We start from the raw sequence: 24769 nt of genomic DNA, 5'->3' as shown, positions 1-24769 counted from the left end.
TTAGTTCTGTGTCTACTTTAATAATAATAATAATAACTTTATTTAATTAAGCGCAACAATTCCAACATATGAAGATCAAAGGCGCTGATACAATAAACAATCAGTCAAATATTAAAAGCACATTTAAATAAGTGCGTTTTCAGTCTGGATTTAAAAATGTCTACTGAAGGACTAGAACGAACAGACAGAGGTAATTCATTAAAAAGTTTAGGACCTAAATTTTCAAAAGCACGGTCTTTGTATAACACCTTGGACTTTTTACTACACACCTGACGAGTTTTAATAAGAAACTTCGATTCAGATCTTAAACTACGACTAGGTACATAAAATTTGATTAATTCACATAGATAATTTGGGGCAAAACCATACAAAGATTTATACACTAGTAAAAGTAATTTGAAATTGATTCTTTGTACAACTGGTAACCAATGAAGTTTAATAAAAATGTCTGTAATGTGGTCATATTTTCGAGCACGAGTGACAAGGCGGGCTGCTGCATTTTGTACACGAATAAGAGGTTTTATCTTAGTTACAGGGAGATCAGACAGTAATGAATTACAGCTGTCTAAGCGAGAAGATATGAATGCATGTACCAACTTTTCAGTATCAGATTGGGATAATGATTTACGAATACGATTAATATTTCTTAGATGGGAATATCCAGATCTACAAATAGTAGAAATGTGTGTTTCCATAGATAGCTGCGAATCAAACAAGACACCTAAGTTTCTAGCACTTGACGAAGCACTAACCAATTCTTCACCAATTGCGATACTAGACAAAAGACACAAGTCTTGTGAGAATCTCAGAGACGACATGCACACAAATTCAGTTTTCGACACATTCAAAAGTAAGAAATTACAAGACATCCAATCGCTAACATCTTGAATACATGTCTGAAGTATCACCCGGGCGCGAATTTGATCATCTTCAGAAACCGATAAATAAATCTGTGTGTCATCGGCGTAAAAATGATATTTTACGCCGTGACGTCGCAATAACTCGCCCAATGGACGCATGTACATTGAGAACAATAATGGCCCTAAGACGGAGCTCTGTGGAACACCGGTTTCTAATATAGACGTTGTATCAGAAAATACATTTCCAATTTTCACTTTTTGAATGCGGTTACTCAAATACGACTCAAACCATTTGATGATGAGACCATTTAAACCAAAATTTGATCTCAACTTTGACTAGTTTGTGATGTAGAAACTGTAAAGACCATACTTTAGTAATTTGCTTGATACATAAGATCAAAAAATATTCAAAAAGAAAATATTTGTGATATAAAAGGCTGCAGTTTCTACATATTTGCACTCACACTCTTACAAATAAAACCATACTTTAGTTTTTCCATTCATTTGTAAGAAGAAAAAAATACAAAAAATAAAATATTAAATATATAGAAGAGTAAAAAATATTCGTCTGTGAATAGTTACGTATGTTTTAATGAGTGTAAATACAACTTGTTCACCCAATGACGAGTTATGGTGGCGCTGTTTCACTAGATCCAGTAAATTTGAACTGAAAACAAAAGTAGATGTCATTATGATACGCCTGAGGGCGCACTAATAAAACAAAAATGGCGACGCTCATGGAAGGTTTCGAGTTGTGCCCGCTTTCAAATGAAAATGATCTGTTAGGTATTACTGAGGACAACAAACAAGATAGTCGTGTTATCGTTACTAATCGCAGAGGTGTGACGATTTACAAGGTAAGTGAGATGATGGCTGTATTCCGCGTGTAGAGTGAGTGTCATTGCCCCCACGTGGTATATCGGCCATTCTGTTTGGTACATTACTATACTATATGTACTATTAAATGTGGACGGACTTTAATAGCAATGATTGGACTAACCCTGTGTACATGGCTGCTTTGGGTGTAGTATTTGGGACCTGATGACACCCGAGTGTGAGGTGCCGACAAGTTCCCAATAAGAACGCCCACCTCCAATTCTGTACACACGGGGTACATAATGATTGTATGGTATACTGAACTATGACTGTACCAGAGTATTGGTTATTTATTTCAGGAATCTTTCGAATAAAGGTTGTGCTTGCTGATAGTGCATATAGAAGATGTACCATCTTCATTTACATTCAGCTGCCTTGTGTTTCCCAAAATCAAACCATTGCCTGACAAGAAACATGAATTGAGTTCACTGTAGTATTAGCAGCTCTGATGCAACAATATGTTACAACCAAAGAGTATGCAAGTCTATACAGGGAGTAAACACACAGTTCACCAGTGATACATGTACATGTTGTTGAGGTAGATCACAAAATTACCATTTAATATGTGTTTGGAAGGCAGGGCAGACTACTCAGATTTAAACTGCTGAGTGAAGAGTCGCCTTCAGAACCCAGAACCTCCCCGGTGAAAGGCGAACACACTTACCACTGAAACTTGGTGATACATTCTTCAATCGACACAGATCAAATACATGCTCACTAATACATGTACTTTGTATGTTCTATGTATTTTCACTACAATATGTGAATCTAATTCGTGAAAACACAAGAAAGAATATTACAGCAGACATGTGGGCAAATCTAATGTGTCGTCTATTCTAAAAGGGGAGATAACACTTTGCTATTTTTCGTCGAAGTATGTCAGTTAAAAGTTGAAATAATCTCAAGGGGTCGAAATACTCTGGTGCACACTGCACTATGAACATTATTAGGTAGTGCAAGTATAATCAAAATATAATGTGCACGCTGTGCATGTAGAAATTAACACAACATTTTCTCATTATATTCACTAAGCCTAAATTAAGTTCAACCAACATTGTAAGACAACTAAAAAATCAATCGATATACCGTAAATTTTATTTAAACTTTACTAATAAAAGTGGTGCATTTCACAACAAGTTAGTGCAGGTAAATTTCAAATTCAACATGCACACTGTGCATGCTGGGAAAAAAATTCTATTTCATTCCCTGATCTCTCATTCTAGTTCAGTGCTGAAAAAAAAATAACATTATTTATGCACCCTTTGACCACTTAAAATGTCATTAGATCACATAGAACTGGTGTGAATATCCTTCAATGAATTGTGTGTTTCCACTCTACCAATGCAGCTCATTGGCCTTAACAACATGGATTAAAGCTGCAAATATACTTCAAGTTAGTTTTCACAGATCATACTGACATTTCTACATCCAATGCGTACAAATATTTACCCGGTAGTTATTATTGTCAGCAGAATCAATCCTTTGAGCGCCAAAGTCAACTTCAACACCGTCCACAAAATAGTGCCATTTATAGTCTGCTCTTTTTCCCGCATGAAATGCTGCGAACATTTTTGGGTCAAAAACTAGAAGCATTATCACGTTTTGTCTGTTTAGTCCAAAATAAGCATTGAATTCAGTGAAAATTACAGAAAATCTGAACAAATTTACTAAAATTCAAGCGGGATAAAATCTGCATGCTTTAAAAATATGGTATATCTTTTGGTAGTGATGTTGAAATATATAAACTGTTGAAATGTCATTTTGCTTGTATATGTATTGACAAACATTGAATTTTCTGAAAGTGGAAAAAGTAAAGAACCCTCAAGCCCCGACATCCAAAATATTGAATCATTTATTGTAAAATATAATGTATTCAGAATTGCGTGCTAGTATTGTTTTTCAAAGAACAAAAAATTACTATACCCAAAAAATAATGCACTTGCTGAAAAAAGTATTACCCCCGGTAATCCTAAAGTTGGCGAAAAGATTATTGTCAGACAAGACCTTAACTGGATCCATTTGGTTCAAGTCGAAATAACACCCTCAATGTGATACCCTTTTCAGCATTATTTTAATATTTAATGTCACAAACTGTTATTTTTTATTTATATGCACAGTCTATTGAATTATTACAATTCGTAGAAATTCAAATATTATGCGATCTCCGAAATCAAAGTAATTGTTTTACTTAATGCTTGGCTCAGAGTCGGTGATTTACATTCTCAAAAGAATTCTGTTCACACCTCTTGACCGTTGTCTCCGGCGTCAGTTGATATAAACATTTCGACTTCTTCTTTAAAACAGCAAGTGCACTTCAGTGGTGTATATTTATATATATATACCTTGGGCAGATCTGTCTCAGATTTGTTCATTTCGTGATATCTTCAAAATTCAAATTTTTATAAATTTTCATTTTTAGTAGAGTGCTATTTTCGGGTTCTTCTTGAAAATGGTTAGTCTGATTGATTCAATATTTTATGTTGAGTCACCTCATTTCATGTTCATTTTGTGTTGATACCTTCAATTCTCTAATTTGAGTGAATGTTCTTGGTGAAAATAGCTATTTTCAACGACTTCTTTAAAAATAGCTATCCTAATTGCTTTGGTATTATATATGTAGACACCTTGGATGGATCTTAGTCAGATTTGTTCATTTTGTGACGATAAGTTAAATTTTCTAATTTAAGTGAATATTTTTCGTAAAATACAATATTTCCAAGCTATATCAAGTGACAGGCTGCTTGTTATTTTGTCTATTCACAAGTTGGAACAAAGTATGGTGTTTTATGTTGTTTAATTATTCATGCATGAAAACAAAAACCACAATTTTTTTTACTTTTTAGTAACTGGATCCGCTGGTCTTTATTTAGTCAAGGAAAAATCTAGATTATAATGACATTAATTATGAAATTAAAAAAAAAAATGAATAATTATGTAATCTGATCATACCATTTTTTTACTTCAGGTATCTCACCAGAAACCTCTTCACAGTTGGTCGACTAAGGCTAGTTTGTCGTTTACTTGTCCTGTTGTATTAAATCATACAACACTGGAGTATATAGCAGTACAAAACCACAAGGTATGTATATCATTAAATTATGTTTAACTCTTTGAATTTCAAAGTAAACTTTCACAAAATTGGAGCTCAGGGCTAGAAATTAACAGACTACCAAGTCTTGTCCTTAGAGCTTCTATTTTTCAAATGTAGTAGAAACTGACACTGTTTTTACATGACCGTACTCACTATGTGTTCTACACAAATGGTGCAATGTGACATTTATTTGTGTTCATTCACACTTTCTTGCATGTACCATAAAATCTGTATGAGAAGCTGCATCCCTAATAGAACTACCGGGTAACACTCATTCTTTTTGAAAAATTGAGATCCAAAAATTCATCATTTCTCATATGTGTAGATGCTCTAATAGAAGCCCCATCACTTCTATTGCATTGTACCATTTTAAGGTAGCGAGACTATTATTATTTAAAAAATAGTGTGCTGAATTTCAATTACTGTTTTAGTCGCATTGCCCCCAACTCAAACCACAACTCGTTGGTAAATAATCGATGAAATAGTTTGTCTGGACACATTCAAGTTCCTCTCATTGTCACCTTAAACCTGTGAAAATTTGGTGTTAATCCAACGACAATAAGTATACGTTATTTTTTGTTAAAGACCTTGTATTTTGAAAAACATAAACTCCTAGAAAACGTCCATGAAGTAACAGCAAAGATTTTCAAGTTTGTTTATCGGCACAATCAATTTGTTTTCCTATCAAGGTCTGCTTTAACATGTGTAGGGACATCCAAATGTGTAAGGCTATTGGAAACCAAAAAAATAAAGGAATGGGATAGCTATAATTGGATAAATTCAGCATATGAAAACACCAAAATCAATGATTTTTTTTCAGTGGCTGTGTGACCTTGTGTCTGACACATTCATATGCAAATTACTAATCTGTGAAACAAACAGGGGCAGAGACAAACCACTCAAATGTTTGGAAACACTCATTGTGTGTCAGATAGCTACTGATAACACATCCTAACATTGCTTTGTCTTGAGTTTATCTTTGAAACTTATAGGTACACAGATTAAACCTGTGTTGTTGATTTTGGAAAACACTACTGAGGCTGCCTTGCTTCCCTTCAGAAAATCTACATTTTAACCAACTTACATGACATTCTATGTTATGTTGACTTTATCACATGAAAGTTTATAGTGCATTTCATCAATTAATAAATAAATGTGAAAATCGTAATTTTCAACACAAATAATAGTCTCGCTACCTTAATAGAAGCCGTGGTTTCTAATACAGATTTTTCAGTAGTATGTAAAACATATTGGACAGCCCAATGTTACCACAAGTCTACTAAGGCTTCAAAGAAATGTACCAACACAACTTTTTCCATATTTTTTCAACTATTTTGATCAAGCCATGTTTTTATAGTGGTACATGTATGGTATCTGTTCACTGCAAGATCCTGCGTTATACATTTAATTGATTGTAAAAAAGCATCAAACAAAGGTCACAGCATCGTACAATCTGATTAAAATCTGATGTAGTGTACGGGCTTTAATTATTTTGGCTATAAACTTATTTTAATTTTATTTTTTTATTACTTTTGTTATTAATGCCTTTTGTATGTAGGGCGGAATTAAAAAAAAAATCACAAAATCAAAGTAAAATAATAAAATAAAAAGGCATTAATAACAAAAGTAATAAAAAATAATATTAAAATTAAAGCCCGTACACTACATCAGATTTTAATCAGATTGAGAATAGTAATGGCGTCCAAACATTTGACAAACACAAAACTATTTTTTGGGTAATTCCAATCCTAATTATATGCTTTACACATTGGATGATGCTCAATTACAAGATGATGCGGAAAGATATTATTTAAATTCATGGAGTTCTGTTTTGTTGTAATTTTCACAACATACTATTGCCATTCATGTGTATGTGTTTCTCTAATTTTTATCAAATTCAAATCTGTCTCAATATTAACTCATTATCATCCCAACTTTTCTTAGAGTCTCAGGATCTGGAAAAGTGATGATATAGATGTGAATAAATGGAAAAGGTCACAGCTCTCAAACCCAGTCTACAAAATACTTTCGAATCCCACGCAAGAACCTGTCATTGTCTTTGAAAATGGCGCCGTTGAAAGGATATCATCTATATTGCAAAATCCAAGCGATAATTTTATCAACCTGCTAGACGATGATACCACTATTTTATCAGCTGAGCTTTCAGAAAAGAATTTTGTGGTTTTAGTTTTACAGAATCAAAAGGTTAGCTTTATTTCATTACTTACAATAGATAATAAAGGATGAGACTGGTTACCATGGCAACAGTGATTACAGGTTTCATCTTTTCAATCACTGGTAGATCTTCATCATTTGAATCGTTTCATCAAAGATAAATGTGCTCTTTCTAGATGGTTTATTGTGATGTTTGTAATCTTCTCATTTTATTATCCTTATTTGTCTTCAGTCGAAAGCCATTACGGTGAATATTCACAAGATTGGAGAAACTGACGATGTCGAACACAAATCACAGATTTCAAAATTTGTTGTTGAGAAACCTGCTGTATGTAGCAAGGCTGATTATCTGTGTCATTGTCTTCAGTTACAGAGTGACTATGTATCACTACTAGTACTTTGTAAGTAACAGTGCTATATTTATGAAAGCTATGATTTTCCAGACAAAACTGAGTTTAAAATAATTTAATTTAGATTAGCGGATATTTAATGTTGTTATATTTGATGATACCTTTATGTAATTTGCTCATTCAGTATACCTAAAGTACCGTACAAACTCAATTAATTCGCAGTCTCTATTAATTCGCACACCCATTTTATTTTCGAACGCTAATTTTTAAATGTATCCTTTTAATTCGCGGCGCTCAAAAACATGTTTAAAAATTGTATCCTATTAATTCGCGGGGCAGATTAAAGTGGATAACTCAGAATATATTGCATGAAGACATTAAAAATGTATATTTTGTTTGAGTTTTTATGTTATCAGTACTTGGTCAAGCCGCAATCGCAGATGATCTCCGTCATCACAGCCTTTCAGTTAGCAAGCAGTTTAGGTTCGGTCAAGATTTGACCTGAAAAAAATCATTCCCCCACGACACGATGTTGGGCAAGATTATTACTTAGTCGATAAATATCCATCGGTCAGCACATCAATTACTAATTTCCATGATGGAAAGTTGGTACAGGGCTTTTCGTCGCTGTTCACAGGGTTGCATCGACCATGTGTCCGCCATTTTGGAAAGAGATTTTATTCTATGACGTCATTTAAGTGAACCGCCCTATGGTGCGTAAATTGACGTTTTTGATTGGGCGGGTGATTGACCTCGTGTCACATTTTCATTATAACGGATTCGGTAAAAAACACAGAGTTAAGTGGTCATGTACGTTCTATAAATCTAACCTTGCACACATAATCTTGTACTAACGGGTTTTTTGTCCAAGAAAGACGTTCCCTTTCATTTATTCCCCAGTTAACTCTTCACGTCCATGGTATTTGTGAGAGTTGAAAGATTTTTTGAATAAATGACAAGTAACTTTATTGATTTGCTTCAAGCTGGGTGGCCCGAATTTAAATATCAGTGCATGAACTCTGGAGGTCATTGCCCAATGCCGCACATAACTCAAACACGTGGTTATTAGAGTTCAGTCGAAATGTACATGAATAATGCGATCGAAGTGCGCTGCCCAGAGTTTATTATATTATAGTAAAATTTAATTTGACATATGGTATGTTTATGTTTGCGTAATTATTACGAATGCAACGCTTCACTGCCGACGACCTGTCGAACAATTAATAATTTGTGTCTGATGGTGGCAGACAGTGCAGCCAGACGGCTACTTTGTAGCCACGTGTTCATTGTTTGTTTGTGTACAGAGTGACCTTTTCCATTTCACTGTTCCATTTCAAGTGTAACATGGTGCGTGGTCCTTGACGCAGTCCGTGTTCTCCGCCCGACTATATGCCATGAATGTCGCCAGCCATGAGTCTCAGAGGCACTAAAACAACGTCCTGTAATCGTGTTCATTGGAAAACAAAACAAATCACTAATAAATTTATGAAAACAGCTCCTTTTTGAATCGATCTAAAAGTACTCTTTTAATTCACGCACCAAAAACCAATAATTTCTGTTTTTACGCTATTAATTCGCGCACTTGAAAAAATAATTATTTTTACTACCGCGAATTAATCAAGTTTTTACAGTAAACTTCTTAATATTCCTGAATTGTCTAATACGAATGATCAACAGTACAATTTTAGTATTAAATGTTACTTCACAGAGTGAACAGTGGTTTAGATGTTTGATTAACCACAATAACAGAAATCGCTTTTTGTGTTATTCTCAACATTCAACATGTTTTTGGCATGTTTACCAAATATATTAGCAGTGTAGCGTAGCGTAGCGTAGCGCAGTGTGATGCGATGCGATGCGATTCGTTGCGATGTGATGCAGCGTAGTGATTATAATAAATAAGCTTTGTTTGTAATTGTAACACAGATACTGAGAATGTCGTGTCTGTAATTGTTTTTCTTCTTCTGTTTGTTCCAGGGAGTGATGGAAGAGTCAGTACAACTGACATAGACTGCTGTGATGTCACAAACTCAAGGTCACTACCAAGTAATGTATTGTTTACAATTGGTAATCTTGGCAAATCATCACCAGTTGCCATGGTAATGTTAGATGATGCATATATTGCTGTTATTGGCTGTAGGGATAAAACACAAGAAAAAGGTAATTTTGAAAGTACTTTTTTGTGTAATATTAAGGTAGAGATGCAGTTTATTTGGCTTGCTTTTTAATTGAGTAATTAGACAATGAAGATGGTATTATATATCCAACATGTTATATATTTTCTGAAAGCTTATTATACAAACTTTGTAAAACTTGTCTTTATTTTAAATACCCAGAATGCGTTTTTGATTTTGGGTCAAAAATATGCTTTTTTGGACAAAAGTGGTTTAAAAAAAATTAGCTTAAAAACTTCAAGTCCGTTTGTGGGTAAAATTACATCACTGGATACCTTGGTATATTACTAATTCAAATGCGTCCACTCATCTCTCTAACGACTTTCAAAGTCGCACAGCATGATCTCAAAGTTCACTCTTTTCTATTTTTGCATAATTTATATATCCATGTTAATTGCGGACTTGTTATTTTTGTTCCACTCGCCGTAATAAACTGTCCTGACGCATTTTGAAGGGGGGGAACACCTTGTCAATAATGTGTGAAAATTTCGAGGCAAATGGCCAAAGCGTCTATCAGCTATTTTAATTTAAAACCCAAGAATTCACCAAAAATAGAAGACGAGAAAAAGGCTAATTTGCATATTTGCGCGTTAAACCGGGAATTACTCCTTTGTCATACTTTGTCATACTTTCTAGACTATTGAAATTGAAAGTTAACGTATAGACATAGACATTTTATGTAAAATCGTTGGACCAGAACAACTGCTCTTGAATATATAAATCAGAAACACGTCATTCATACCAGTTATTTGATGAAGTCAGTAAAAACACGTGTCAATGCCCAGTAAATATGACGTCATCTCATGAATTATTAAACAGGGGGCGGTCCAAGGAAGGTGACCTTTTATCACGATCAAAACATCATGGCTTCTCTTTGATGTATTTTCAATAAAAAATCTACGAGTATTTCAGAGCCTATGGTTTACCGTGAAGAGTACAAAGTGGGATATTAAATTATTTATCCTCGATGATTTTTATGTAGTATTGAGAACCAACTCCAGGAAGCGAACGCACAATAATGAATAATCGCGTAATCCTAGAATCGAAACGCGAGGCACAGAAGTTTTGTTCAGCGTTTCCAATCCCATTTTTCCCACTGCAACATATTTGTTAAAAGAAATATTTGAATTCTGTTCGTTTTTTAAGGAGGCAATTTTTTATTTTTTCCGATTTTGGTAACGCCTTATTCAGGGATTTTCTAAGACAGTCGCAGACAATCAGCGCACGAATGTACGTACAAAACATGCTGTTGTACTACCGGCGACGGTCGCCTGCAAGAAGAGAGCTCCAGCTCCTAACGTAAAAGTTTTAAAATTTCGACCGGTTTTAAATAATTTGTGTTGGAAATCTGACATGTTTTAAGAGTGCAAAATTAAGGTACATTTTCGAATTTTTCTGAATAGAAATCAGCAAATGAAAAAAATAGGAGTGCTAAACAGTGTGTTCGTTAGTTTGCGAATGATCGAAGTACAGGTACCCATTGGACAAAAGATACACGAAAGTTTGTATCTCCCCGACCCAGTGCAATATATCCGGTTAGAATCAAAGCTCACGTGTCCCTTATTTGAGGGACCAGATTCTGCCGTAAATTCGGGATGGGGTTTAGAAAAAAATAAAATAGGACTTTTAAGGTGTTTTTTGGCGTCATTTTCGGACATTTCAATCATTCCTGATGCCTAAAATAGAGTCTAAGTTTTACCGTAGTCATTGACGCCTATTCAAGAGTATGATGTTTATTGTGACTAGCGTGAATGGGTAAGCTTCGTTTCGACAATGAGCTGTTATCACTGTAAACAAGGTTAAATTATTCTTCACATGCTCAGTTTATTTTTTGAGAACAATTATTTAAAAATAAAATCTCTCAGTCAATCAGAAACTCGGATTCACACCTTCAGGGAAAGTCACGTTTGGACGCTCACATCGATTTTGTTTTTTGTTCGGCGGGCTGATGCCTTCAGTGTAGCTTTTGCTTCTTCCGACATAGAAATCATCTGAATCTTCTTTCTACCTCTTTTTCTTTTCACACCACGCATAATGTAATGATAAAAATTAGGAAAAAACGCTGAGGAAATATGTATAATGTTTGGTTTGCTAGCGAGCGATAACTGATTTGAGAATAATTGCACATGCGCGTGATTGAATGAACTATGACCCGTACAATCTCGATTTGATTTGCATATTGTCAATCAAAAGTCCTGTTATTTGATTACTAATGCAAATTAGGCAATTGGACATAAACATTGCCACGTGTGAGTGTTTTTTTTATTTTTAACCAGAAAATAACCAGCAATTTTAACGGTTTTCCAATAAGAATTCATTGGTCAAATTTTCACAGAATGTTCTTTAGATAAAAATCTATATAAAAAACGAAAAAAACTATTTTTGATCGAAATTCACAAATAAACTGCATCTCTACCTTAATTGTGGTTTGTTACATGGATGGCTTCTCTGAAAAAAATAATTTTTAAAATTAAATGTTGCAAATGAATTTGGCGTTATTCTTGTTTAGCAAGACTTGTTGTATTGGGTTTGTATGTTCATTATGAAAGTGATGAAATAGAGTAGTGCTTGGTCTCAGATTTGCAGAGCTTTTATGTAACTGGTTCATGGTTTTTGAGAAGCTTGAACTTTTGACTCACAGTTTAGACAATTTTGTAGATGGTTTAATAGCTTAGCTTTGCTCATCACTCACATTACTGTCTCTAGGAGAGCATGTGTTGGCGAGCCAGAAATTTTCAAATTACTATACCTTTGGGACAAAATGAAGAATCGTATTTCAGGGAAGTTAGTAAAAAGAATATTTTAAATATGGAAAATTAAAATAATTGATACCACTTCATGAGGAGTCCATCGTAGAAAGGTTTTGATAATGGGGGACATTTCTGTCTCCTTGGTACATGAAAATAAATCGCAGTATGCTTGTCGTAGTGAGTTGCAGGTATGAGTAGCGGATTACTGTAATACTGATTGTTCTGCTTTAGGTAGTCCTGTGGTTGTATTTTAATGATCCACTATAAAAAAAAAGCAATATTTGGTTTATATGCACTTAGAGATGTGCTTCTAATAAAACAAATACAGTGTAAGTGTTTGCCCCTATTTGTGTTTACCTAGCAATGTAATCATATTTACCAGTAGAACTTTTAATGTTCAAGGTCTTACATTCTAATTTTCAGAATCACTGACTGTGTTTGATCTGCAATTTGGAACAATACACGGCAAACAAGAAGTGAAAAACAAGATTGAAAACCGAGCTTTCCGTAATCGAAAATTGTTCAAGTGTGGAGACTACCTCTTTGCTGCAATTGGACGATCAGTAATGGTATACAATTTTAATTGTACGCCTCTAAGTCTGGGTAGTGTGATTGGTAAATGTGCCGGCAATGACTCGCTGATGTCAACCATAGTATGGGAATCGGGTGACGATGCGACGAAGAAAAGTAAAAAAAACAAAAGTAATGAACTTGATGAGTATTTTTCCAAGTTGACAGACGAAAGTAAAGTGAGTACTAAAGCCGTACAAGTAAATTGTTCTTGTTGACTGTCAGTACTAATATTGTCCTCTCTACAGAGTGATCCGTTTTAAAAGCAAGTTTTAAAGCAAAGTAGTCGCCAAACAAACAATATATTCTGTGTGTTGTATACGTTCCATGGGAGACACATCAACTGTGACACTTTAAACTCAGAAGATAAAACTTTTGTACACGAAACAAAGACTAATACACTGCACTGTTAATATTTACTGTAATGTTTTTTAGCATACAGGTTGCTCCAGCTAATTTAGGGACAATGTTTTCACTAATTCAGGAAATTTGTATCCGATTTTTGACTACTTAGCTGAATTTAAATACACTAAAATGTGTACATGTTTGTTGCAGACACTAACGTTAGCAGAGTTCCAATCGATATTCACTGTAATAATGGATGCAACATTGCCACCAAACAAGGTGGTATTTACAGTATTAAAACTTTTACACTATATCACGACAAGAGCACTCGCTGATGAGCGTTTCTGGCCCGATAAAGAAATATTGCAACTTATAACGAGAAGTCAAGTTGGATCAAGGTATGCTAAAATCTCAAAGAAAAATATTAAATTTTTTTGAATTACTGTTCATCATTTGATATTCTGTATGTGAGCAGTTGACTACCATAATAGAACCCGGCATCCAATCAAAGGATGTTTTCTCTTGTGATATTAAAGTTGGTTACACTATGCACTCAGATTATTTTGAAGAATAACTCATGCAGACATGTTTTCTTCTACATAGAATTATAATTAGGAAATGAATCTATTTATTTATCTGTGTGGAATAATCCATATTTTTTTTTTTTCAGTTCCTGCCCTGATTTGTTTACATTGCTGGTTGCCAAGAAAGACCTGTTTCTGTTACATCATTGCTTTCTACGTATCAGTGATATTTCAGAAGAGTACCTCGTGAAATGTCTGCAGTTGTATCTCAGGTATGGCACAGTTGGTATTCAGTTCTTCATTCTAACATGCTTTCATTGCCAATATATTGCCAAAACACCTCATTTTGTGATGGAATCACCTTATATTATATTGTACTTTTGTGGAATGGTACAGTATAAAACAGTATGGTTTAACGTTTATCCTACCAGCCCTGTGTATGTTTACATTTAATGACCAGATAAAGTTGCATTCCCACTTTGTATTATATGCAGAACACCTCCCACTAATGGTGACCATGAAAAATGATGAAATCAGTCGCCTTGACAACAAGTTGTGAAATATTAGAACATTGAAGCTAGCCTAATCACCAAATCAGACATACTTGTCATTGTTGTAATCACTAAAGGTCACTTCATTTTACTTTAGCAGATTCTCCAAAATTTGTTTTCAAGATTCTATTGGATAAGATTTCTAATGAACCGTTCAATATCCAATGTTCTTGTAATTGTTTAATACAGGGGTCAGTGAGTTTTTTTTCTGCAGGTCATACAACAAAGGAATGCAACTTAAAAACATTCTTTTTCAACTTGAAGCGTTCAAGGTTCTCATAAATGTGTCCTCAATTTCCTTGATGAACTTGTTTCTTCCAGTATCAAAGAAGATGGACCATTTGATGCAGTAATGGACCAAATTAAAATCAACGAAATGATAAAAAAGTTGCCAGTTTTGTTATCAGAATGTCCAATACATCCGTGTAAGGCATTTTATATGTATCCTTTTAATCATGTGACTAGGATCTGTGTTCTGATTGGTCAAAATATATCTGCAGCAATCCAATGCACTTTTATTATACATGTGAGTGCTTTTTTAGAAGAAACTGCTTTGAACTTTATCTGTCTAAGTAAAGATATAGAGATGTGTACACCAGTGGCCGTATATTGAAAACGACCACATCCTCTCCATGCATCAGATTTAATCTAGTTACTTCTGTGTGATTTGTTACACAACTGTTTTCATCTCTTTAAAGGCCCAGGTTTACTATAAATACGCTCCTAAACAATAAAAGTCGAAAATCAAAAGTCAAAAACACGAACCGGGGAAAGGGACGTGCTACTAATCTTGAATAATTAACTGCTGTCAATCAAAGTCATGTGATCGCTGAAACAGGATGCATCATAGGCTATTCAAGTGATTAGCAACACTCATTAGCATAGCCACACCTCCAATTCACACTTGCCCCGGGCAAGTGAATTTGGCCTTTAAGGAATTGTCTTACCCTGTTTAAAATATTTACTTTCTACCGGTATATTCTATAATTGCTGAATACAAGTTTGACTTACAGTGGTGAAAACCCTAGCAACGCTTACAACAAATGTCCCTGCTTGATACGCTGATTAGGGCTTTGTGGAGACATTCCTTTTCATGGTGATTGGTTTGTTTTTCTTGTTTTAGACGATAAAACTGAGGACTTTGTGGATTAGGGTCAGTGTCAGTCATACCTGGTCTGATTTTAAGTTGTCACAAAGGTGCAACACGGATGGTTTACAGTTACACACCATGTAGTTCATGTCCAACAGAAGATAACCGACTGATGACCATTTTAGTTCTAAATAATGTTCTGCAATTGTGGAAGCAATTCTTTGGTGTTCATGACTGAATTTCATCCCAACTGTTGATACATTGATAGAACTACACAAGTCCTTGATGTGAATGGGATTCAAGTTCAATGTGGTGGCCATTTTGTTTTCAGAATATACTGTTCTAGAGCCAAGTCTACAACATGCCAGACCCGATTAACTCTGTGGGAGAGTAGTTTGTGGATATGTACTGCTCACGCTAAAGGCAATTATAAATGACAGAGAGACACACGAGCGTATTTTACGTTAGCACAAACACAGTATTGGTTTATTGCAATACGGAGTAAACTGACATAGAGTCCTGAGCCAACTGGTAATACATGAAATATAACAGAAATCATGGGTATTTATACCCTCTATGCGAACGTGAAAGGAAACACATTTAGGCGTAAACTATAAGTTTCAAATATAAGCGGCAAAACGAGGCCGAACTGTGATTGGTCAAAGTTAAAAACTTGTGATAGGCTGCTCACTTCACCACCAGAATCCGTAGTTGGATATAACGTGAGGATGAATCGAGATAATTTATCATGGATGACTCCGCTAAAAACTAAATACATCTTGGGACATGTGCATTTTAGTCCATTGGGGTATGGGATTGTCTTCAGTATCAGGTATTTTGTTCTGAATTTTCATAATTCAGGATGTGTCAATATTAATCAGTTTTACACTTGATTGTGAAGAAGATTTAATCATTGAAATGCCAGCACAACAATCTTGTTTCAAACTTAAAAATTATTATTATCTGGGACTTATTTTCCACCGTTTCATGGATTCAGTAAATTCTTTAACAATTTGATGTAGTAATCAAATTCTACTCTGCCCTTGTAATGATGTGTTTATAGTAGATTATCTCAGGAAATTGACAGTGGAACAGTCGATGGTGAGTCAGCAATTTTTGTGTGGTTTGAAATACATTGAGAATTTTCTTTTATGGCTGAATCAAAAAAGGTAGCCATGTCACCAACCTACCTACTTTGTGACACAACCAACACATTGGACTTCATCAGCAAAAAATAGAAAACTACAAATTATTACATTTTTTGAACACGGTCATATTTATAAATGAAAAAATAATGTTTTTCTGATATTAAAAAATTTTGATTTTGCCAACATTTTGCAGATTTTTCTAGAATATCTTCACTTTCTACTAATAAAGACACCTGTCTGCAGAAAGAAACCAACTAAATTTCCAGCTTTTGAACGGGTAAGTGTTGCTAGATTTGGAATGGAACACTTGGTGAGATAAACTAATCTTACAACAGATGATTTTATTGTCCATTGAACTGAATGTATTAAGGAGTCAATCGAGAGTGAAAATCCTTCATTTGGTTCTAAAATGGGTGTCTTAAACAATTGACAATTTACAGTAAAAAAAAACAATATTTCTATGTGATAAAAAAAAACACTCAAGGATTTCAATTCAGTTTGCAAGGGTAATTAAAAATGATCGAAAGTATGCTGTTATATGACGTTGATTATAACATGCAAAAAAATCAATTCTTTGGTTTGTTATTGAATGCACATAAAATAACAAACACAAGAAGAAAACCTAATTAATAAGGACATGAAAGATTAATTGTTCAAAAAATGATTTTTAAATTAGAATACTGTGGAATACTTTATTTTCGCTAGAATTAATTTTCGCTGAAAAGGCTTTTTGGGCGTTTTGTATGGAATTTATTTTCACTGATTTTTGATGAGTTTAATGTGAAATATGGGAAAAAAAGTATATTTGCTGGATTTTATTTTCACGGAATCATCCCTCCAGCGGAAAAAGCAAAAATAAATTACAAGCGAAAAATAAAGTATTCTACAGTACTAGTGGTATGCTAAAAAAATTAAAAACTAGTGAAAATTATTATATCTATTATCTATATGTGGTGGGTTATATCAGGTATAATCCAGCTAAATCTGGCTTGATCCAGTAAATGTCGCATACCAGTTCATTTCATGATGGCTTATATCTAGTGTAATCCAGTTAAATCTGCTTTAATGCAGTAACTGTCACATACTAGTATCTTTCTCGATGGGTTATATCAGGTGTGGTCCAGTTAAATCTGGTTTAATCCAGTAACTGTCACATACTATTACATTTCACAATGGGTTGTGTCAGGTGTAATCCAGCTCAATCTGGTTTGATGCAGTAACTTTCACGTACCAGTACGTTTCAAGATGGGTTATACATGTATCAGTTGTGATCCAGTTAAATCTGGTTTAATCCAGTATCTGTCAAATACGAGTACATTTCACAATGGGTTATGTCAGGGGTGTAATCCAGCTCAATCTGGTTTGATGCAGTAACTTTCACGTACCAGTACGTTTCAAGATGGGTTATACATGTATCAGGTGTGATCCAGTTAAATCTGGTTTAATCCAGTAACTGTCAAATACGAGTACATTTCACAATGGGTTATGTCAGGGGTGTAATCCAGCTCAATCTGGTTTGATGCAGTACCAGTTGCCTACAGGTACATTCATGGTGGTATATATCCAACTGAATCTGGTTTGATCCATTATCTGTCACTTTCCAATAGTTTTCTTCTGCACTGTAAATGTATCTTCTCTCAGACTGTAGAATGGATATGCATGATACTGGATGCACAGTTTACACAACTGTTAATATTCCCGGATGCCAGAGATTTACTGTTACAGCTACATGAAACAGTTGCCGATAAGGTGAGAAAAAATATCACTCCATTTACTGTTCGCTAAAATGATCAAAACTATCAGGGTATTGATAAACAAAAGTATTCAATTGCATGAACTATAGAGGGCATGCTGTCAATTATATTTATATTTCATGTTTTAAACTTTCAGATGGTTTTCTTTAAAGAATTGGGCAGTGTTGAGTTATTGTTAAATCAACTGAAGCAGAGAACTGAGCTGCCATCAACACAGCGTAAAAAAGATGACACAACACTTTATAGAATAGAAATTCTAAAACTGAAAATCCAATAAAGAAAGTTAAATTGTGCAAATTTATAATTACTTTATAATATGCAAAATAATATTACCATGTATTGGTTGAAATTGATTGAACCTATTGTGAATGTCAAATAAAAGTTCTATGTTTAATTTGATTTTCATATTCATTTCAAGACCACGTCCATGTTAGATCTTTACTTTTGCTAATTCTTTGCTTGTCGCCAATTGTGAGTTTGTTTGAGACTTAGCTGCAATAATTAATGTCACTTTACCACCAATGGCTAAAAAGTAATCTTTTTACATTCGTCATGATCTCACCTTCTCCATATTTCGATTACCAGTTGCATTTATCTTGTTTTACAATCTTATTTTCTTCCCATTAGCCACAGCTATTTTACACTCATGCAAATACTAGCTGATGGTGTAAAAGAGTTTCCTAATTAATTAAGAAACTACTAAGGGCCTCAAAGACGTGTACAGTAAATAGGTGTGCACCAATCTGGATCATCACATAAAATTTTTATTTAATCTAATCCTGCAAGTGATTTGATAAGATTTGTGTAAACTGATTTTGCCATGACCCAATACTCAATTGATCAGTCACTAAGTACACTAAATAATTACTTTTATCTTTGAATAAGCTAGTTACTATGAACCTTTGTAGTGTATTTGAGCAACAGTCTCCATTACCAACGACCAGTATCTTTAATTGATGCCCTAGGATGAATTACTAACAAAAATCTATGGGTGATTTTCATGTTATTTATGTGTAAACTCAACTGGAATGATAGTGAAATACAGCACATGTGAACATCATTTTGCCATGTGTTCATTCTCATTGTGAGTGACTGGTGTCTCCTACATGAAGAATGCACATCTACCTGTGCTAGCGTGAAGCAGCATGCATATATCGTTGTATTTATATATTGTGACAGACTTCACGGATATTAATCGGAAACCTCTGAATTATGTCTGGGTGTGTTCAGATTCTTTTGTACATGACCTGATTACTAAATTGCTAGGTATGTAAATTATAACATATAGGAGATAATATTTTGGTAATCATTGTCCAAAGTGACTATCGGTATTCAAAATAGACGTTTTGAGCAATGGAGCTTTATCGTTAACTTATAAGAAAATGTTTAAACGTATAAATGTCAAATTGTAGCATGGCAAATTGTACCCAACAAAGTTTAGCGTTCTCAATCAAGAAGTGACCACAAACTACCCGTAACAATATTCAACACTGTTATGTTGAAAAAGGCTTTCATGCAATGAATCAGTTCAACCATGGAGGTATAGACTGTTTATACCTCCATGGTTCAACACAATAAAATAGTTTAATTATAAAAGAAATGAATAATGAAAATAATGTTGCACTGTGCTGATAAATAATTCACTGAGTTATTCTCGCAATGTACGTCCATGCACGGTAGTCGCAATAAGTGATTGCATATGCAACGCTTAATTTGTTATTGGATACCCTCATGCAGACGGCAGCTGTAATCTACACCAAGTGCTAAGTTGAAATACAGTTGAACGACGCACTCATGATAGCAGCTCTAATTTTCCATACTCCCTGATACAGCACGCGACAAGTAGCATCGCTCAGTAATCAGTTAATTGATTCGTAACGATGTAATGGCTTTTGTATAGTTTCTGTGACCCCACAAAATTTACTGTTTCCACACAAGGCCATGGCGTTACTCATTCTAATAATCACATGATCCCACATTTTCTTCTTTAAAGATAATCCTTTATCTCACCGTGATCTCACTATAGTTACAAAGTGTCACAAGGTTGATTTAAATATTTGAATAAATTATACAAATTCCCAAATGTTGCGTTCCTAATATCACTCCTGTTGATTCTTTTACTCGGGTCACATAATTGTTTATAGTACTAAATGTATCCTCGGGGGCGGACATCCAGGCATTTTCTACCGCCTGGCAACCCTCGCGGTGAAAACAAAGACCAAAAACTCGCAGAAAACGGCACTTTGCGATGTTTGTTGAGAGTCCCCTGAACAGTGTAACAAGATTAGCCCTACGTGTGTAACATTTATGAATTTGGTTGTTCAGGATTACTTCAAAGTTGAGTTTGTGTTGTTTTCTCGAGTTTTCACCGGCTCCACGGCGTTCCACAGCAGCGCGCACAAAGCCCCATAGAAATACGTGGTGCAGTGGTGCGCGTCTTAGCAACGTAGAACATCCGTGACGTAGCTCCGCCCCCGAGGATAGAGTGGTTGTGACCAGTTCAGCAATATGTTTGGGAATACGAATACTGTAGAATACTTTATTTTCGCTTGGAATTTATTTTCGCAATTTTCGCTGAAGGGATGATTCCGTGAAAATAAAATCATGTGAATATACTTTTTTTCCTATATTTCACATTAAACTCATCAAAAATCAGTGAAAATAAATTCCATACAAAACGGCCAAAAAGTCTTTTCAGCGAAAATTAATTCCAGCGAAAATAAAGTATTCCACAGTATACCAACACAGCATATCGGTACTAGAGAAAACAAACTACCGTAATCAGGTAATGAAATTTAATTGATCACAGAAAACAAATACATTACAAATACCGGTAACATTGACCACTCCCCCAAACAAGAGAAATTCATTTGTAAATATATTCAGCTCACCCAGGATTATGAGCACCTAGAGCTCTATGTTTATGTAAACCTCATATTGCCGTTATTTACTCAATTACGACTTAATGAATGCAATTACGGTATGCTACTCGTGTTTTGAAATCAACTCAACAGAAGGCTTGGAAATGGTTACAAAAAAGTTTTGTGTTTAGACGTGCCAGCATCCTGAACAATGACTTGTTCGAAGTATAAAATAAATTTAACCCGCCACGGCCGGCATACTTGTATTGTACTAATGTATGGAATCGCTGTATCAAGGAAATGTTTCACAGAAAGATGTTCAAGCAAATCTAAACGATAATAGCATCACAAGACATTTCTGTCTTACTCAATGTCATAGTATACATTTTAAGGTTAAAGTTCAAAGTTACATGATGTGTGCATGTGATTAACGCATCTCCAAGGGAAACGTTACCTGATTTATGTTTAAGGTCAAAGGGGAATGTCACACGGTAGCCGTACGTTTTCATCAAAAACTATGCAACCACAAGGCCTAAACTGTGGCTCTGAATGTTAATATAAAGGTGAAGTAATCTTAAAGCGGGAGTGTCGTCACCTGTGCACATGTGGGAATTGAGTCCCAAGCGATGATAACAACACACGCTACAAATGCAAAGGCTCATGGGTAGACGCTTGTTTGTAAACAATGACACGCTATGGCCATCTGACGCATGCGCAGGTGACGACTCTCCCACTTTAACATAGGTTTGTATCTGCCTGGTCATGTCTGTTTTTGTTTGTCAATTAACATCTCTGTACGCCCTTCTGTGCAAACAAAACATGGAAACGGACATTTTACTGGTGCTATGATGTAAAAACATTTTTTTTGCATGTACAAAGGCAAGATTTTATTCATTAAATAATTGCGACTACAGGCAGATCATCTTAGTCAAACAAAGGCAGCCATACTATCACATTGTGCAGCCTGCACAGCCAATCACTTGGCTTGGGAAATATGCTGGACTACACAAAATAAAGAAAATTGAAAATTTATAATTGTATATACTCGTAAATTATGCCCGAAAGTAACTGAATAACTGTCGCATGCACGGCAGTAAATTAACCAATGATTGAAGGAAACAATGTTGTGGGTTTTACAAAATGGTTTCTATACATAGCAAATAAACAAATTTGAATAAAACATGCATGCCTTCCAGGATGAATGTTATTTATCAATATTTTATAAATTTTCATAAAAGCTGTTTATACTTACCTAAATTTGGTGTAAAATTGCGTTTTTTGATTTTTCATGAAAATTTGAATTTTATTCTATTTTTTCTGAAATTTGAAGGAAAAACCTAAATAAAAATGTGCTTGCACAGTTTTAACATAAGTGCTATAAGAATATTTCTTTTCTTGCCCTTGGCTTACAAAGTTTGCAGGTAATGTGCGAGCACTCGTATTTTCCGGATTCAAAATGGTCTTCTACACCCCTCTGACATAATGGTTTCTTCCCAGCACAATCTGACCTTTGACAAACCATTTGCAACATCTTTATTAAATTGCAATTACTGTAGCTTCAAAATGACAAAACATCAGGTTGATAGTCGGTGACCTGAATGTAAAAACAACCGTGAAACCCAAGCCACCAAAACGTACAAGAATTGATTTTTCTCCAAAAAAAATACATGTTGTCATCGTTATTCAGTCGCCCAAGGGTAACTGAAATTGTCTTCGAGTCCTAGCTGGGTTTTAATTTTGTGACTGCATATGGACTATTCTCTCAGTAAGGGATTGACCAATAGATATTTTGGGAATGGTAAATTTGAACTCAAAATCTACACAGTAAATTCAAGAAAAACTTATCTTACGAGGAAATTGACAGAAAAACAAGTATAAAAGGAAAATCGCGCAAATAAGATAGAGGATAAGCAAACAAACTCTACAGAAACATTGTTCTTCCAGAGTTCCTAATGGATAACCCTTAAATTCAGTTTGAAAAGACATTACTTTCTCAAACTCCTGCCTAATTAATATAGTCAAATCCTAGTCAGGATTACTTCAGTAAGACATTTTGTATTCATTAGGGGTTGACCATTAGAAATTCTGTGGGTGGTAGCTTAGAGGCAAAAAAATAATTTTCACACAATTTAAAAGCTAATATTTATAAAAAAAAAATCGATAGAGGAAGGTGTGTACAGCAACATCACTTGCTCATAACTATGTTCAGGGAAAAGATAGTTTTACCAGCCCCCCCCCCCCAGAATTTCTAATAATGGCCAACCCCTTATTTGTCATTTTTGTAAACACAGCAACGTTTGCACTACTCGAGTAGTTGGTTTACTGAAGTGTTTGCTCACAGAACAACAATTAAAATTGTTTTGCGTCTATCAACAACGCTCAGCACGGCCTTGTAATATAATCTATCGATTTTAATATCCACATAGCAAAATATAGGTTATATCCGGTAAAATTCTTTGGACTAATATGCTTTTCTATTGACTGTTCCCACTAGTTATTTAAAACGGGCTTGCAACAAAATCCCGTATTAAAATCAAGCTGTTTCATAGATTATAATGAAATCCGATTTATTTTGTCTTTTGTTGACGAAATATATTTGTCAAAATTGTTAATTCTTAATATTGATTGCTTAATAAATTAAGCGCTTAGCTGTCAGATTTATTTAAGTGAATAATTTGAAATAATCACACTCGTTCATGCGTTGATGCTTGCAACATTAGATATGTTAATGAGGCAAGATGGCGAAATATGGTGAGCGGCGAAATTTGAAGTTCTCCGTAATTTTCGTGGCGTTTGTGATTTCTGTCGTCGAGTGCGACGAGTCCAGTAAGGATATTGTCGTAATGGTGACAACAAATCTGGAATATTGCACATTTTTCAACAACAGGGCTCCCACGTATCAGCCGGATTTGAAAAACTGTACGTGGTTTAGCGAGCGAAGTTGTTGCCGACAAGCTGAGATCGCCGCCACTTTTGGACGTGTGAAACCACTGCAAGGCGCCACGCCCGACTGTATTCGCATGATAAATTATTTGATGTGTTATATGTGTGCTCCACGACAGAATAGTTTTTACAGGAAGGAAAGATTGACGGTATGTGAAGATTTCTGCGATCTGATTCACATTGCCTGTGGTGAAGCCATTTTGAAAGGATCGAAAATAGGCGAGCTTTATACCAACGGAACAGAGTTTTGTCGTAGTCGTAGATTTGATGTCATACAGAGTGGAGAGTGTTTTAGTTACGACGTAGAATGGGACAAGTATATTGAATCGAACGGGAACTCGCTGTTCACGAAGCATGAACGATGGATAATGATCTTATTCTCAGCGGTGTATCTTATATCAAGATCTATCGAGGTTCACTAGAGCGAGAAAAAAACATCGTCTGACTTCCGAGTTTAGCGACAAAACATACATCACCGCGGTGTTTTTTCCACAAAGGTATCAGAAAAAAAATAAAAACCGATACGTGTGTATACAATGTAGTTTTATACGTGTAACTAGACAAACTTATTTCGGATTTTTAGTTTTAACTGATTGATTGCAAAAACGTCGCCGATTCTTCATCGGAATTCGCCGAGTCCTCCAAGGACAGCTTTGCGGGCAAAGCTAAATCTACGGCGTCGACATGCAATGACTTCGTAGCTACTT

The 24769-nt window shown here is 34.9% G+C and overlaps 1 protein-coding gene across 1 annotated transcript; it reads left to right on the top strand.

The window, feature by feature from the left end:
* Positions 1 to 1585: 1585 nt before the first annotated feature.
* Positions 1586 to 18657, top strand: LOC144351880 (nucleolar protein 11-like). Its single transcript, XM_085502970.1, has 13 exons — positions 1586 to 1717; positions 4702 to 4815; positions 6772 to 7032; positions 7235 to 7403; positions 9330 to 9512; positions 12700 to 13025; positions 13402 to 13589; positions 13862 to 13987; positions 14588 to 14707; positions 16379 to 16457; positions 16698 to 16781; positions 18146 to 18253; positions 18395 to 18657. Exons 1-13 carry the CDS (start codon positions 1586 to 1588, stop codon positions 18533 to 18535), a joined length of 2031 nt encoding a protein of 676 aa, XP_085359096.1. The 3' UTR covers positions 18536 to 18657.
* Positions 18658 to 24769: the final 6112 nt, after the last annotated feature.

This window comes from Saccoglossus kowalevskii, chromosome 8, assembly GCF_978046115.1.
Source record: "Saccoglossus kowalevskii chromosome 8, keSacKowa6.1, whole genome shotgun sequence".
In the NCBI taxonomy this organism is placed as follows: domain Eukaryota; kingdom Metazoa; phylum Hemichordata; class Enteropneusta; family Harrimaniidae; genus Saccoglossus; species Saccoglossus kowalevskii.
The sequence above is the reverse complement of the archived record's forward strand: the minus strand, read 5'-3'. Positions and strand labels throughout refer to the sequence as shown.